The 14,704-nt window shown below is 39.5% G+C and overlaps 1 protein-coding gene across 1 annotated transcript in view; it reads left to right on the forward strand.

Moving 5' to 3' along the window:
- cnot3b (CCR4-NOT transcription complex, subunit 3b) overlaps positions 1-11,620 on the forward strand; it is a 27,513-nt gene extending 15,893 nt beyond the window's left edge. Inside the window, 15 exon segments of the mRNA XM_046844129.1 lie at positions 536-664; positions 805-900; positions 1,344-1,563; positions 1,677-1,804; positions 2,259-2,312; positions 2,407-3,304; positions 3,606-3,711; positions 4,007-4,148; positions 6,505-6,601; positions 8,017-8,046; positions 8,049-8,214; positions 8,343-8,475; positions 8,557-8,682; positions 10,132-10,154; positions 10,156-11,620. Of these exon segments, the coding sequence (XP_046700085.1) occupies positions 536-664; positions 805-900; positions 1,344-1,563; positions 1,677-1,804; positions 2,259-2,312; positions 2,407-3,304; positions 3,606-3,711; positions 4,007-4,148; positions 6,505-6,601; positions 8,017-8,046; positions 8,049-8,214; positions 8,343-8,475; positions 8,557-8,682; positions 10,132-10,154; positions 10,156-10,228 (2,421 nt within the window). The 3' untranslated portion in view covers positions 10,229-11,620.
- Positions 11,621-14,704: the final 3,084 nt, after the last annotated feature.

The following is a 14,704-nucleotide window of genomic DNA, read 5'->3' on the forward strand; positions in this document are numbered from 1 at the left end:
TGATGTCATTAGACCACACCCTTCTCATTACAGAGATGCACATCACCTAATATGCTTAATTGGTAGTAGGCTTTCCAGCCTATACAGCTTGGAGTAAGACAACATGCATAACGAGGATGATGTGGTCAAAATACTCATTTGCCTAATAATTCTGCACTCCTGTGTATATATATATATATATATATATATATATATATATATATATATATATATATATATATATATATATATATATATAAAAATAAAGTATTTTTTTTTTTTGCTTTTATTCTTTTTTAATTCTCATACGATACATTGGGATGCTGCCTGTGTGTGTGTGTGTATGTATGTGTACGTGTGTGTGTATATGTTTGTGTGTATATATATATATGTGTGTGTGTGTGTGTGTGTGTGTGTGTGAGAGAGAGAGAGAGAGAATGAGAGAGAGATCTATTTAATGTAGAGAGATTAGCAAAATAGATGAATGAAATCGATAAACGAAAGTAAATTTACATACATCCTAAAATAGTTTTAAAACCTTGTTTTGTTTTCTCAGCAAATGGAGCGCTTTAAAATTGTGGAGCGAGAGACAAAAACGAAAGCGTACTCCAAAGAGGGACTCGGCCTCGCTCAGAAAGTAGACCCTGCACAAAAAGAGAAAGAGGAGGTTGGACAGTGGCTCACAGTAAGTACAAACATTCTCTTTGCCCCAGCACCACCTGATCATACATCAGAGACTTGGTATAGAAACCATTAAACTACCATTAATCCACAAGTGTATCACCTTTGTTTTTTTGGGTTTTTTTTTTTTTGCTTGTCCCACAGGCAACGATAGACACGTTAAACATGCAGGTGGACCAGTTTGAAAGCGAGGTCGAGTCACTTTCTGTGCAGACACGGAAAAAGAAAGGAGACAAAGAGGTCAGTTCTTCGGGCATCTTTTTTTTTTTTTTTTTTTTTTTTTTATAAACCGAGGATTCTGATCCATCCGACACAAACGCCCTTATCATTCGTCTACTAGTGATAGAACATCAGGGCTCATAAATGTATAATGACCAGGTAGTGATGGGAGGGTAATAAATGAGAAACTGAAGAAAACAGTGGAGATTTTTTTTCGTGTGTGGAAAAGAAATCGAATGGCTTCATAGCAAAAACGAATTTATTTGCCTTGCCATTCCAATACTTTCAGAAGGAACTTTCCAAGTCCCCTTCTTTTAATGAGCTTTAGTTACCAAAAACTATTTGATCAAAAATGATTGAAATTACAAATTTGTATTTTACATTTTTGGATTTTTAAAAATTTTTATTTTACTATAAAGTCTTGGGTCAGTGTTGTTCTTACTGTGGTCTCCCCTTTCCACCAGAAACAGGACCGAATAGAGGAGCTAAAAAAGTTGATCGAAAGACACCGCTACCACATTTGTATGCTGGAGACCATTTTGCGAATGCTAGACAACGACTCTGTACAGGTGGACTCCATCCGCAAGATCAAGGATGACGTAGAGTACTACATCGATTCTTCTCAGGATCCTGACTTTGAAGAGAATGAATTCCTCTACGATGACCTGGACTTGGAGGATATATGTAAGCTCATAGGAGTTGATTTTAAATGCACTGGTTATGATTGTTGTAAGGTTTTTTTTTGTTTTTTTTTTATGTTTCTGTATTTTCTGCGTATAAAAAAAAAAAACTAATAGCCCAGCCATTGGTCGCTACATCTCCTCCAGCTCACACAGAGGACGAAATCTTCCAGCACTCCAGTTCCACGCCGACATCCACCACTTCGTCTTCCCCGATCCCTCCATCCCCGGCTACTTGCACTACGGTAAAAACGGTTTCCTGCAGCTTGCCACACGCAAAAGTCACGATCAGTTGTTATTAATGCTTTAAAGAAACGTAACTTATCAATTATCGGTGTAACAGCAACACAAAATTCACGGTTCGATACGTGTAATTGTCCGGATTTTCTCCTTTTAAAGGGAAATTCTTAAAGCTGGACATAAAATGTTAAATAATCTGTATTGCAAGACTCGTTAAAATGGAAGTGGCTGCTTTTTTTTATACCTCTGGCATTAATGTGTATGTTTTCTTAGTTTAATTATAAGAAAGAAATACGCTGAACGTGCGAGGCGGAGCCTAAACAAACTTGCGGGCCGCCACCTAATACGTTTGCGAGGGAACCGGTAGCGAACCGAAAGCCCTGTATCGGAAAAGTTCGCTACGAATGCGTGTACCGTTACACCCCTATTATAAATAGATCTTTTTTTTTTCTTTTAAAGAATTCTGAGGACGATAAGAAGCGAGGTCGTTCCACAGATAGTGAATTCGGCCAGGTAATTTAAAAACCTTCTCTCATTTATGTGGAATGTGTTGCAAGCATGTCTTTGTATTGCATTTAAAACCGTGTGGTTATTTCGTTCTCCTCAGTCTCCAGTAAAAAATGGCAATCCGTCATCTCTTTCCTCGTCCTCATCCTCCTCATCATCTTCGGGATCCTCCTCTACCTCGGTGGTGTCTGTGGCGACAGTGGCAAGCAACAGTAGCAGCAGCTCTGGAAGCGGCGGCAGCAGCCTCGTGAGCAATATGGGAGGCCACATACAAAACTTGTGCAGCTACAGCTCCGCCATCCAGCAGCAAATGCAGCAGGGCCTACAGCAGCACCAATCCAAAAATGCCGTCAACTCCCAATCCACTGCTTCGGCCTCACCAGCTTCCTCTAGTATCCTCTTACCCAATCCCACAGCAACCTCGTCGCCTTCCAGTATCGCTACACCCAGCAACCAAGCCCAGCCTCTGCTCACCTCAAATCCAGTGTCCAGCCTGAGCCATTCTCTCAACCTGGGCCTTGCCAAGAGTGTTGCGCCGACCACCAGCGCCATTGGCCAGATTTCCGCCCTTGGTCTTTCAGGGATGCCGGCATCCAGGACCAGCATATCAGGGCCCTTGCAAGGTTCCACCCCAGCCCCATACGCTCAGGCTGCTGCATCTGGCACTGCAAACGCTACAGGTAATGCCAGTGTCACAAACTCTGGGGGGGTACCAGCAACTGGCACAAATGGAAACAGTGCTTCAACGGGTCTCCTCGGGACCGCACCGGGCACTACAGCTATTAGCAATGCAGTCTTAGGTCTGGGGACTACACAGACCACAGTGCAACCCTTGCCTTTGGTTCCGCCCAGCCCTGTCGGAGGGGTACTGGTGCAAACGAGCAACGTAGGCGTCATCGGGAGCAACGGAGGAAACTCGACATCCGGAAGTGCAACAGCCGTTGGGAGCTCATTGCTTCCACGGCCACCTAGTGGCCAGAAACAGAATGGCAGCACAAGTAAGTGATGGTTGTACACATTATTCCATTCATAATTATACAAATTTTAATTTGTCTGTAGCCAGGGTTTCAAAGTTTAGTCTAAAAAAGTGTTAAATCCGCTGTTTTAGGTCTTTCCATGTAACGCTAACCCTAATGCTTATTGAAATGCTCCTGCAACACTTTAAGGCCAGTTGCTATTTGTGTGTGTGTTTTTGATGTCGTTATGTAGGTCTTAAACTTAATTTCTTAGTGGTCTTCAAAAGTCTTGGTGAAACCTGGGAAAAACCCTTTCATTCCGATTTCCCCCCTGTCTCTTCAGCCTATAGCGCCATAGTAGCAGATAGCGCGTCCGATTCTGCCCTCAGCAGTGCCAGCCAGTTACAGAACAGCCAAGCTTCAACCTTAAATTCCACAACCAATCTGCCGTGAGTATAACCTTCTCTCTAAGTAAAGGGTTGCCAGGTTCTGCACACCTTTTGCGCTGCTCGTCCACAGAGTGTCAGGTGGAGGTTGTGTGCTAGAGCAATTGCAACGTCTCAATTTTTCCATCCTTTAACTTTTTAAGAGGAACATATTTGGATCAGGCAACATATTGATGTTTTGTCATCGAATCGATGACGGTACTGTTTAATCAAAGTTGAATTTATGGCGTTGATCATTTATTAGCTCTAATTCCAACCTAAAATGCCATGCATGCTTCTCTACTTTATGTCCTGACAGTAAGGACACTGGGTCCAGCCTTCTGGGGTCTCTGACTCTTCCTACCAGTTCACCATCGCCCTCGTATAGTGAGAGTAAACCAATCGGGGGCAGCCTGTTGAATGGACCTCACTCCTACACGCAAGCGGCCGATGCCATCAAGGTCAGACACACACGTCCACCTAGTTGCAGAAATAAATGATGGGAGTCTTTCATTGCATATTTAAAAATAAACATGGGTCATATGGAAGATCTGCAGTCAACTCCAAAAGTATTGGAATACTTCATCATAAGTATGAAGAAGAAAAAAAAAGCAGTCTAAATATACAATTGTGTGGTTTTTGCTAGCAAATAACCTCCGCAACAACAAAAATGTCAGAGAAATAAGCACACCCTTTAATTTGGGAGCGACATCCAGTCAAAGTAATGTGACCTGTTTTCTGTTGTTCATCACTTCCTTGTTTTGTAAGAAGTTTAGACTTCTTTTTTACAACATTGCTTTCTGTTTATTGATGTTTGAGAGCCCACAGCTCCTTCAGAATCCCACAACAGCATCTCCAAGAGGTTTGACTTTGACTCGAAATCCATTCATCTTGAGTTCCGTTTTCTTTATCCATTCAGATGTAGATTTGCTAGTGTGCGATCGGAAATTGTCCCGTCACATGACCCAGTTTCAGCCCAGCTGCTTGACAGATGGTCTCACATTTTTCTCAAGAATATTTTTGCATACAAAGGAGTTTATTGTTGTCTGCCAGTTTCCCATGTCCTGTGGTCGCCCAAATCACCCCTCCCCCACAACCATGGTTGACAATGGGTTTGAGGTGTTTGTTTGATATGCTTTGTTTGGCTTACTCCATAAACATCTTCACCTTTGTTTCATCAATCCTAAGGCAATTTTTTTTCCTAAATTATTATCTATTTTTAATTTATTTTAAATGCAATTTTAATTCGTACTGTATATTCTTTTGGAGAGATTTTTTTTTTTTTAAGTATTTATTTTTCTTTTTCTTTTTTACAATTCTTTTTTGGGTCACATGATGTCCCTGAAAATTAAACAGTCTGGACTAAATTTGTTTGTCTTAAAGACTTTCTATTTGTAAACAATCCTCCATCTGGAATGGTGAATTCTAAATTATTTGGAGATGGCCTTATAACCCTTCCCAGATTGATAAGCAATAGTGTGAAGGAGGGTGGGGTTTTTCTCTCTCCTTTTTTTTTTCCTTTTCTTCTTGACTGTTTTTGCTTACAATATAAAAAAAAAAAAAAGAAATACTTTCTGCCCAATTCCTTTATTAAATCTAAGTTCAAAATTTGAGTGAAGCTCCATCTGGAGAGACTAAACAACACTAATCCTCATGCACATGTTGGTCTGTTCTTCTCTTCAGCCTACAGAATTTCAGTAGGATTTAAATTCCAGATACTGAGCCCAGCCAAGGGGTTCTTGATGGCTTTTTTGTTGATGGTTTTGGTTTAAGCAGTTTGGGTAATATTCATGAATGGGATTGATCCTTGTATTTCTAGCACAGGAAAACAAACAACAGTTTTCTTGGGTACGCAATCTTTTAAATAACGACAATTATTTTGCATTAATTTGTATTTATGTTGGGGGGGGGCACATGTTTTGAATATAATTCTTTGTATTACTATTTTATTATTTTTAAATATGTTTTTAGTATAACTATTGGTAAAGATTTTTTCAATGGTTTGAATGAGAAATTGTTCAATGAAACTGCCAAAAGGAAATTATAATATTTTGAGATTTTACTGCCTGTAGCCAAAGAAAAACAATACAAATAATTTTACCTTTACTTAAGCACACTTGCATCTTTCTTTCTTCCTTTCTTTCTTTCTTCCTTTCTTTCTTTTTCTTCCTTTCTCTCTCTCTCTCTCTCTCTCTCTCTCTCTCTCTCTCCCCCCCCCCCCCAATGTCACCTTTTTACCTACACATCAAGGTTGTAAATATTTACCATATATTAATGCATTTCCATGTGTTCTAATTTGTGTAATTATACATATTTGGTAGTAATTCAACAGATTTGTCATTCCACCAAATGTAGAGACATCTAGTTTCTCACAAAAGTGCGTACATCCTTCACGGTTCAGCAACCGTATTCTTCTCAAGGGACAATACTATAGAAATGAAACTTGGATTTATTTTAGAGTAGTGTGTGCATCTTGTAAAGCAGTACAGATTTACTGTCCTCAAAAAAAAAAAAAAAAAAGAAATTACTCGTGTGAACATATCAAAACTGTGTCAATATTTTGTGTCAGTGCCATCGATATCCAGCACTGCCTTAATATAATATATATATATTTACACACACACACACACACACACACACACACACACACACACACACACACACACACACACACAAATTAGTCATATTCTTTAGTATCCTACATATCCTATGCAACTTTGTGCCTCAAAATCTGGAATCGGGAAAAAGTGTCTAATGCTTGTGATGCTAAATTATGGACATTTGTGGATAATGTTTTTACTATTTCTTGCTTTTCAGACTCAGGAACCACTCAGTTCTCTGAAATCGATGGCAGAGAGAGCAGCTCAGGGCTCAGGTTTAGAGGGGGAACTCTCTGCGCTCCATATTACCGGAGGTGAATATACAATACACCCACGTACACTCATCTCACTAGGGCCCCTATGGATTCTGTTTTCCTGAAGGGACAGAGTTTAACAGCATTTGCACATAGCGGCGTTTGCGCATACCCATGGAACCGCAATGAAAACGTAAGTTTGGACGAAGTGTTCAAAGGGATGGCAAAAGGCCAATTACTGTTTACCTAATAAATAAAAATGACATGTTGATTTGAACAAAGCCTAAAGGTCAACAAATTCATTTTTCAGTGAGCAAAGTTGCAGACTGGAACTCACAACTGTTCAATGGTTCAGGTAAGATAGTGTTTGTATGTTTTTATTGTTGCAACAAATAATTATTAATGGTTTTAGTATGTTAATTTTTAACACCTATTTATGTTTCCTAATCTGGTTATAAGGGTTTGCATGTGGAGAGAGTAATTTTAGTAAGCAGTATTATTCATGCATTACTCCTGATTGAAGATGCTTGGTGTCTAAATCCATTTCCCTTGCTCATCTTTTCCATTCCACTCTCAATTCTCAAGCAAGACTTGAGAAGCTCTGTGTTGGTATTTACCATAAAGGCAGCTGTGGTGTTCTTCATTAGATTTAGACACTTTTTAGGAAAGGTGGATGAGGAACAGGTTCTTTTACAGTAAGCACAAAGATGCACAATCAGCATCGCTAATTCTAATGTTCGGTCGCATATCATCAAGCCTGCCACCCACTGATATCTCCAGACATTGCAGCTTTTTTTTTGAGGGCCTACTCCCCCTTTAGAACTCTTCTCAGGAGGTAAAATGCTGATCAGTTGCGTTCTCCTCTGATGATTTACCTGCCCATCTTGCCCTCGGTCATTGCATCGGCGCACAATAAAGCTCCTCCCGATTAGATTTGATTCAGTCGGTTGACAGAATGCTTCTGACGTCTGCTGCTCTACTCAGCTATTCTGCTGCTATGATCATAAGTAATCACCATGATCAGTGAGTTTGTTTTGGAAGCAGCCAGCAAGCCCAAGCCATGACGTTACCTCCACCGTGCTTCACCAGTGAGCTTGAAATGGTTTAGTTGGATTTTCTGTTTTCTCAGCCTGAAAATAGCTGCTTTTTTTTCTTCTTCCATAGACAGCTCTCTGGTGGTCTTGTTGGTTTATTGTTTTTAAAAACTTCACAGGTAAAACACAGGGCTCAGACCAAGAGTTGACATTCTGATAATATTAACTGTTTAAGCAGTCAGACCTGCTGAACACACCTGGTTGACAAGAAATGCCTGTCAGTCATAGGTTGCAATATTTTACAAATTTAGATGCAAATATCAGGAAATAAGTGTCTTCATTGTGTATCGAAAACCATTGACTTGGCCTTACTATTGCAATACTTTTAGAGGGGACTGTATATTCCTGTCTTTAAGATGAATCCTTTTTCTCCTCCTTTAGATATCTTCCCTAGTTCCACTGCCCCATCAGGTCCCCCACAACCCCCCAGTCTTCTCTTTCAGAGGTTAACATTCCTCCATCGCTGGGCGTCTGCCCTCTGGGTTCTATCCCTCTGTCCAAAGAGCAGCACTACCAGCACGTTATGCAAGAGGCAGCCTGGGCGCACATGCCCCACCCATCTGACTCGGAGAGGATCAGGTACACGTTCATCTGCCCGTCATAGATATGTGTTCCAAATCACTTCCGGGTTTATACTTTATTCTTTGTGGTGACCCCTGTAACCTTTGGAGTTCACTAATCGATGCTCGTCTTTCCCCCACACACAGACAGTACCTGATGAGGAATCCCTGTCCTACATTGCCTTTCCACCACCAGATGCCACCACCTCTCTCAGATTCTGTGGAGTTCTACCAAAGGCTGTCCACAGAGACTCTCTTCTTCATTTTCTACTACCTTGAGGTAGCAATCCATTGATTTGCTTCTTGCCCAGACTCTGTATGACACACAGATGCACGGTGTAACGTGTTTTCTTAATTTTAGGGCACAAAGGCTCAGTATTTGGCAGCGAAAGCCTTAAAAAAGCAGTCCTGGAGGTTCCACACGAAGTACATGATGTGGTTCCAGAGGCACGAGGAGCCTAAGACTATCACTGATGAGTTTGAGCAGGTGAGGGCCAGTGTGTGCGCATGTAAAATTGCACTGCAAATTGCAAAAACAAAAATGGTCAAATAAATGATTTTTTTTATTTATTTTTTTTTTCCCTTTTTTTTTTTATTTTTTATTTTTTTTAACCTTAACATTTGGCAATGTTATATAATATAGCAACCAGCCCGAAACTTGCAAAAACCTGTTTGCATTTGCTTGTAGTGAAGCATTCAGTGTCTACGGGTAAAAATCTACCAGCTTCTTCATTTGGCAATTTTTTCCACTCTTCCTAAATGAATCTAATAAAATTGAGGGGCTCTCCTGCACGCAGATGTCAAATCCATTCCAAAGGTTTTTTTTTTTTTCTTCTCTTTAAATGTGTGCTCTGAATGGAATATTACTTTTCCTTTTTCCTATTTTGTTGACTTGGATTCTCCATTTGGGCCATTATCCTGCTGGAAGTTGAAATAATTCTAGCAGAGGCCTTTATATATTGTACCAAAATGTATGTCTATGACTTCCACTTTATTGACTAGAGCACCTGTACAAGTGGAAAATGATGCATCTTCTTAGCATGATGCTGCCACCACAATGTTCGGCTTTGGGTTTGTACCTTTTTCTCAGCAGACCATTTTGCCAAATGTTTTGGGTTGATTTCGGTTCGCATTTTTTATTCTTTGGGTATGATTTGCTCCCATCTAGCCATCCTGGAAATGATCAGTTCTTGCCATATATATATTACTGAAGCTATTGTTGCAGTAGGTGATTCGTCAGCCTTGCAGAAGTCCGTATAAGGGATGTGCATCTCCATACATTTACATTTGTGGCATTTAGCAGACGCCCTTATCCAGAGCGACGTACAAAAAGTGCTTCGAGTTTCTAGCAATGAATAAATCTACACTGGTACGCCAGATTACAACCTTAATATAAATATAACTCTTAAATTCTACAACGGAAATTTGGAAAATGCTAATTTAAGTGGTTCAGGAAGACGTAGGTCTTCAACCATCGCTTGAAGATAGCCAGGGAAGTTTATTCCACCACCTCAATGCCAGAACAGAGAAGAGCCTTTAAGTATACTTACCTATACTTACTTATCTCTATAACTTAGGCTGATTCATAGTCAATGATACGATACATTCAAGGTTGTCACCAGGAAGTTGCAGCTCTACCTCTGCCATGTTAATCTATATTCTATGTGAGACCCTGTGGTGTTGATACGTCATATTCATGAAGCAGCTGATGAAAACAGTTTAACGAGGAGATGTCATTCTACATATCAAATATTGGTCACTTTCTAATAAAAGTATAGCGCATCTAATAAACATGTAATGCGATTCCAAAACTAGAAGATTGTGGTAACATTTTGGAGGAGAACCACATATGGCTAGAAAAGTCAAGTGTCCCAATACCATTGTGTATAATTTAACTTTTTTATTTATTTATTTATTTATTTTTTTTGTGCTTTAGGGGACTTACATTTATTTTGACTACGAAATGGGGCCAGAGGAAAAAAGAAGGATTCACGTTCGAGTACAGGTATCTCGAGGACCGGGACCTCCAGTGACAATAAGAACCGCAGACTACTGTTGACATTCCTGGACTGAATCCGCACTCTCACGCGCACACGGTGCGGCGACTCGGATGCTGTTTGCGAGGCTGTTTTTTTGTCTCGTTGGTGCATATTGCCTTTGGAGTTTCTCCCAGTACTTATAAGATCCACATGCCCAGTACTGTTTCCACTCTGTTTTAATAAAAGAAATGATCATTTTCACGAGCCAAAGAGACTACAAACCTACAACAAACAAAAATCTCATCCAGCACAACAAACTGGGCAAAACAAATCGGATTGTTTCGCTGGTCCAATTCAAAGCGCTTAAGCTAACGTTAAATATCTGCCCTAGCACAAGGAATATTGAGCTGCGGGAGACCAAATTCAATCATTTGCCAAACTGGATGAAATAATAACCATAATCAGTAACTCCATTTGCTTCTTCCTTCTTGTAATGTTGTTTTTTTTTTGTTGTTATTTTTTTAATACAATGGGACATTTTCAAAAAAAATTCAGACTAAAGATCGCAAGAATTGAAATTAAAAGCACCAGCACTAAAATAACAAACGAATACAAAAATACATGTGTCTACACATGAAGAATTGGACATACACCCATTACTGAGGCTCAGGAAAAAAAAAAAAAAGGTAATAAAAGACTTTTGGATGACTACAATGTTGTGTACAGAGCAAACAAAGCTTTGATTCAGACTGACAAAATAAAAAAAAAAACAAGTTTTGTGAATCATTTAAAAGCTTTTGTTCACTATAATATGAATTGGTACTCTGACCTGTTTTTAGACATGTGAAAGAAAAAAAAGAAGGAAAAAAAAAAAGACAAAAGGACATGCTTTTTTCTGGAGCATCACTACAGTCGCATGGCCCTTGCTGCTTTCACCTTATTTCACAAAGCTTCTTAATTATATAATATTCTCCAATGTTTGGAGTGCCAACTCTCAATGATTTATCTTTTTTTTCTGCCATCTTGGATATAACTATCTGACGAAAAGTAGATTATCAGCCATCCTTTTTTTTTCCCTTTTTTTTTTTTTTTTTTGGCGTTTAATTTCGTTGAACACGGTGCATGATACCTTTGTGACAAGTGGCCTTGTGCTCCATCTGTTTTTTTGTTACATTTACCTTTTTTTTTTCTGAGCGTACTGTATGGAAGAGAATTTAAAAAAAAATGTGAATTATATATATATATATTTTTTCCTAACTGGAAAAAAAGTGATGTACAGAGCTTTCTTTCATCTCATGTCTTTGTTTTTTTTGTTTTTTTCCATTTTCAAATGAACAGCCTAAAAAAAATGACAACTGCAAAGTGGAGAGGAGTCACGATCATTACACGAGACATTCAAATGAAGTCGGAGGATTGTAAAATATTAATAAAGAAATTACTTTTCAACTCTGTCGTTCATTCGTTTTTTGATTTGCTACTGAAGGGTTTTTAAAGTGAGCACTGGTTTTGCATAAGATTTAAGAACTTCCTCAAATTGAAAGATTCGCATGATTAAGGACTAAGAAAGTATAATATAAACACAATTTAATGCTGAAGAAATTACTTTTTTTTTTTTTTTTTTCCATTTTCAAATGAACAGCCTAAAAAAAATGACAACTGCAAAGTGGAGAGGAGTCACGATCATTACACGAGACATTCAAATGAAGTCGGAGGATTGTAAAATATTAATAAAGAAATTACTTTTCAACTCTGTCGTTCATTCGTTTTTTGATTTGCTACTGAAGGGTTTTTAAAGTGAGCACTGGTTTTGCATAAGATTTAAGAACTTCCTCAAATTGAAAGATTCGCATGATTAAGGACTAAGAAAGTATAATATAAACACAATTTAATGCTGAAGAAATTACTTTTTTTTTTGTTTTTTTTTTGCATTTCTTCTATCGGCTTCTTCCATTACAGAGGATCATCCGTCTCCATACCCCCCTGTCCTCTACATCTGCCTCTTTCATCCCAACTACCTGCATGTCTTCCCTTTACCACATCCATAAACCTTCTTCTTGGTCTTCCTCTTTTCCTCCTTCCTGATAGCTCCATCCTCAGCATTCTCCTACTGATGTACCCCATGTCCCTCCTCTGCACATGTCCAAACCCTCTCAATCTCACCTCCCTCAACTTGTCTCCAAAACGTCCTACATGCGCTGTCCCTCTAATAAACTCATTTCTAATCCTGTCCCTTGTCGTCACTCCCAACGAAAACCTCAACATCTTTAGCTCTGCTACCTCCAGCTTCACCTCCTGTCTTTTACTCAATGCCACTGTCTCTAAACTATAAAACATCTCAGGTCTCACCACAGTCCTATAAACTTTCCCTTTCACGAATCAAACCTTTTTTTTTTTTTTTTTTTTTTTTCCCCGTAGGTGCATGTCCACTGTGAGAGACATAATCTAAAAAAAAAAAATATCCAGAAATCACAATATATGATTTTTAAACTATTTATTTGTATGATACAGCTGCAAATAAGTATTTGAACACCTGTCTATCAGCTAGAATTCTGACCCTCAAAGACCTGTTAGTCTGCCTTTAAAATGTCCACCTCCACTACATTTATTATCCTATATTAGATGCACCTGTCTGAGGTCGTTAGCTGCATAAAGACACCTGTCCACCCCATACAATCAGTAAGAATCCAACTACTAACATGGCCAAGACCAAAGAGCTGTCCAAAGACACTAGAGACAAAATTGTACACCTCCACAAGGCTGGAAAGGGCTATGGGGAAATTGCCAAGCAGCTTGGTGAAAAAAGGTCCACTGTTGGAGCAATTATTAGAAAATGGAAGAAGCTAAACTTGACTGTCAATCTCCCTCGGACTGGGGCTCCATGCAAGATCTCACCTTGTGGGGTCTCAGTGATCCTAAGGAAGGTGAGAAATCAGCCCAGAACTACACGGAAGGAGCTGGTCAATGACCTGAAAATAGTTGGTACCACCGTTTCCAAGGTTACTGTTGGTAATACACTAAGACATCATGGTTTGAAATCATGCATGGCACGGAAGGTTCCCCTGCTTAAACCAGCACATGTCCAGGCACGCCTTAAGTTTGCCAATGACCATTTGGATGATCCAGAGGAGTCATGGGAGAAAGTCATGTGGTCAGATGAGACCAAAATAGAACTTTTGGGTCATAATTCCACTAAACGTGTTTGGAGGAAGAAGAATGATGAGAACCGTCCCAAGAACACCATCCCTACTGTAAAGCATGGGGGTGGTAGCATCATGCTTTGGGGGTGTTTTTCTGCACATGGGACAGGGCGACTGCACTGTATTAAGGAGAGGATGACCGGGGCCATGTATTGCGAGATTTTGGGGAACAACCTCCTTCCCTCAGTTAGAGCATTGAAGATGGGTCGAGGCTGGGTCTTCCAACATGACAATAACCCGAAGCACACAGCCAGGACAACCAAGGAGTGGCTCTGTAAGAAGCATATCAAGGTTCTGGCGTGGCCTAGCCAGTCTCCAGACCTAAACCCAATAGAGAATCTTTGGAGGGAGCTCAAACTCCATGTTTCTCAGCGACAGGCCAGAAACCTGACTGATCTAGAGAAGATCTGTGTGGAGGAGTGGGCCAAAATCCTCCTGCAGTGTGTGCAAACCTGGTGAAAAACTACAGGAAACGTTTGACCTCTGTAATTGCAAACAAAGGCTACTGTACCAAATATTAACATTGACTTTCTCAGGTGTTCAAATACTTATTTGCAGCTGTATCATACAAATAAATAGTTATTAAATCATGCATTGTGATTTCTGGATTTTTTTTTTAGATTATGTCTCTCACAGTGGACATGCACCTACGATGACAATTTCAGACCCCTCCATGATTTCTAAGTGGGAGAACTTGCAAAATAGCAGGGTGTTAAAATACTTATTTTCCTCACTATATATATATATATATATATATATATATATATATATATATATATATATATATATATATATATATATATATATATATATACATACACATACATACATACATACACACTGATTAAAGATTAAAGAACACATTATTTTGATCAGAGTATAACATCAAGTCAATTAAACTTTCTGGATATTGATCTGGTTAAGTACCAGTTAAGTACCAGAGGGGCTTGTTAACCAGTTTGAACTGCTTTGGTGTTAATGAAAATAACAACAGGTGTACTTGAGGGGCACAAATGAGACGACCCCCTAAAACAGGAATGGGTTTACAGGTGGAGGGCACTGACATTTTTCCCCCTCATCATTTTTGACTCTTTTTCACTAGTTTTGCAGTTGGCTAGGGTCACTCTCACTACTGGTAGCATGAGGTGATACCTGGATCTTACAGAGGTTGCACACGCACTCCAACTCCTCCAGGATGGCACATCAATTGATCACAATTGGCAGAAGGTTTGCTGTGTCTCCCAGTACAATCTCAAGAGCATGGAGGATATTCCAGGCAGTGACTCTAGGAGAGCTGAACAGGGTCGTAGAAGGTCCTTAACCCATTGGACCA

This window comes from Silurus meridionalis, chromosome 29 (genome assembly GCF_014805685.1).
Source record: "Silurus meridionalis isolate SWU-2019-XX chromosome 29, ASM1480568v1, whole genome shotgun sequence".
Classification (NCBI taxonomy): domain Eukaryota; kingdom Metazoa; phylum Chordata; class Actinopteri; order Siluriformes; family Siluridae; genus Silurus; species Silurus meridionalis.